General features: G+C 65.6%; 1 protein-coding gene across 1 annotated transcript; it reads right to left on the bottom strand.

Annotated features, from left to right (window-relative positions):
- Positions 1-220: 220 nt before the first annotated feature.
- Positions 221-760, bottom strand: LOC119960790 (zinc finger protein 233-like). Its single transcript, XM_038788397.1, has one exon. The coding sequence runs from the start codon at positions 758-760 to the stop codon at positions 221-223; it is 540 nt and encodes a 179-aa protein (XP_038644325.1).
- Positions 761-1271: the final 511 nt, after the last annotated feature.

The raw sequence follows: 1271 nt of genomic DNA, 5'->3' as shown, positions 1-1271 counted from the left end.
TGATTTCTGGTTCAGTGTTGGTCAATGGCGATGCTCTTTGCTTAGTCTCTGGTCATTGACGCTAATTTCCCGTTTGGTGCAGGTCCGTATCATTGATCGCTTGGCAACGGTCCTGGTTTGATCTGTGTCCGGCGCTCCCGGGTTTTCCTCCGTCCGCCGATCCCGGTTTGCCTCCGCTCGGTGACCTCTGGGCCGCCCCGTGACCTCTGGGCCGCCCGGTTTAGTAGCCCTCCTTGACGTGGATGCGCTGGTGCTTGATGAGGTGGGAGGAGAGGATGAAGCCTTTGCCGCAGGCCTCGCACTTGAACGGCCGATCGCCGGTGTGCAGGTGCTGGTGCGTCTTGAGGTGGGAGGACTGGATGAAGCCCCGGCCGCAGACGGTGCAGAGGAACGGCCTCTCGCCCGTGTGAACCCGCCGGTGCTCCACCAGCTGGTAGGGCTGCTTGAAGCCCTTGGCGCAGACGGGGCAGACGAACGGCTTCTCGCCCGTGTGGATGCGGCGGTGGGAGACCAGGTGGTGGGACTGGGTGAAGCGCTGCCCGCACTCGGGGCACTGGAAGGGCTTCTCGCCCGTGTGCAGCCGCTGGTGCTTGCGCAGCGTGCAGAGGATGGTGAAGCTCTTCTCGCAGATGGCGCACTTGAAGGGCCGCTCGCCGGTGTGGACGATGCGGTGGCGGATCAGCCCCGAGGGCTGCTTGAAGCCCTTGGAGCAGAGGGCGCAGACGTAGGGCCTCTCCCCCGTGTGTACGCGCTGGTGCATCACCAGGTCCGAGGACTTCTTGAAGGCCTTGCCGCAGTCGGAGCACTTGCAGGGCTTGAGGTCGGGCGGGCCGGAGCGGGCGTCGGGCGGGCGGTACGTCCGGAGGTAGGGGGGTCGCTCGCCCGCCTTGCCGTGGCTCTGCTGGTGCTTGCGGAGCGCCGACGGGTAGTAGAAGCCTCGCCCGCAGTCCTCACAGCGGATAGGCCGGTCCTCGGCGTGTACCACCTGGTGACGGCGGAGGATGGAGGGGTGGGTGAAACCCCGAGCCGCAGATGGGGCAGACAAATGGCCGGCTGCGGGTGTGGACCCTCTGGTGCTTGAGGAGACCGGACGGGTGTTTGAACGTCTTGGCACATAGCGGGCAGGCGTGCGGCCGCTCCTGGGTATGCACGCACTCGTGCCGCGCCAGGCAGTAGCGGTATTTGAAGGTCTTGCCACAGATGGGGCAGGCGTGCGGGCGCTCCTGGGCGTGGATGCGCTGGTGGTTAACCAGCCCCGAAGAGTGTTTGAA

This window comes from Scyliorhinus canicula, unplaced genomic scaffold (genome assembly GCF_902713615.1).
Source record: "Scyliorhinus canicula unplaced genomic scaffold, sScyCan1.1, whole genome shotgun sequence".
NCBI classification, from domain to species: Eukaryota; Metazoa; Chordata; class Chondrichthyes; order Carcharhiniformes; family Scyliorhinidae; genus Scyliorhinus; species Scyliorhinus canicula.
Note: the sequence above shows the minus strand (reverse complement) of the source record. Positions and strands in the feature narration are given on the sequence as shown.

Bases quoted from the DNA above. Each gene is read 5' to 3' on its own strand.
- LOC119960790 (XM_038788397.1), bottom strand. From the start codon at position 760: ATGCACCAGCGCGTACACACGGGGGAGAGGCCCTACGTCTGCGCCCTC.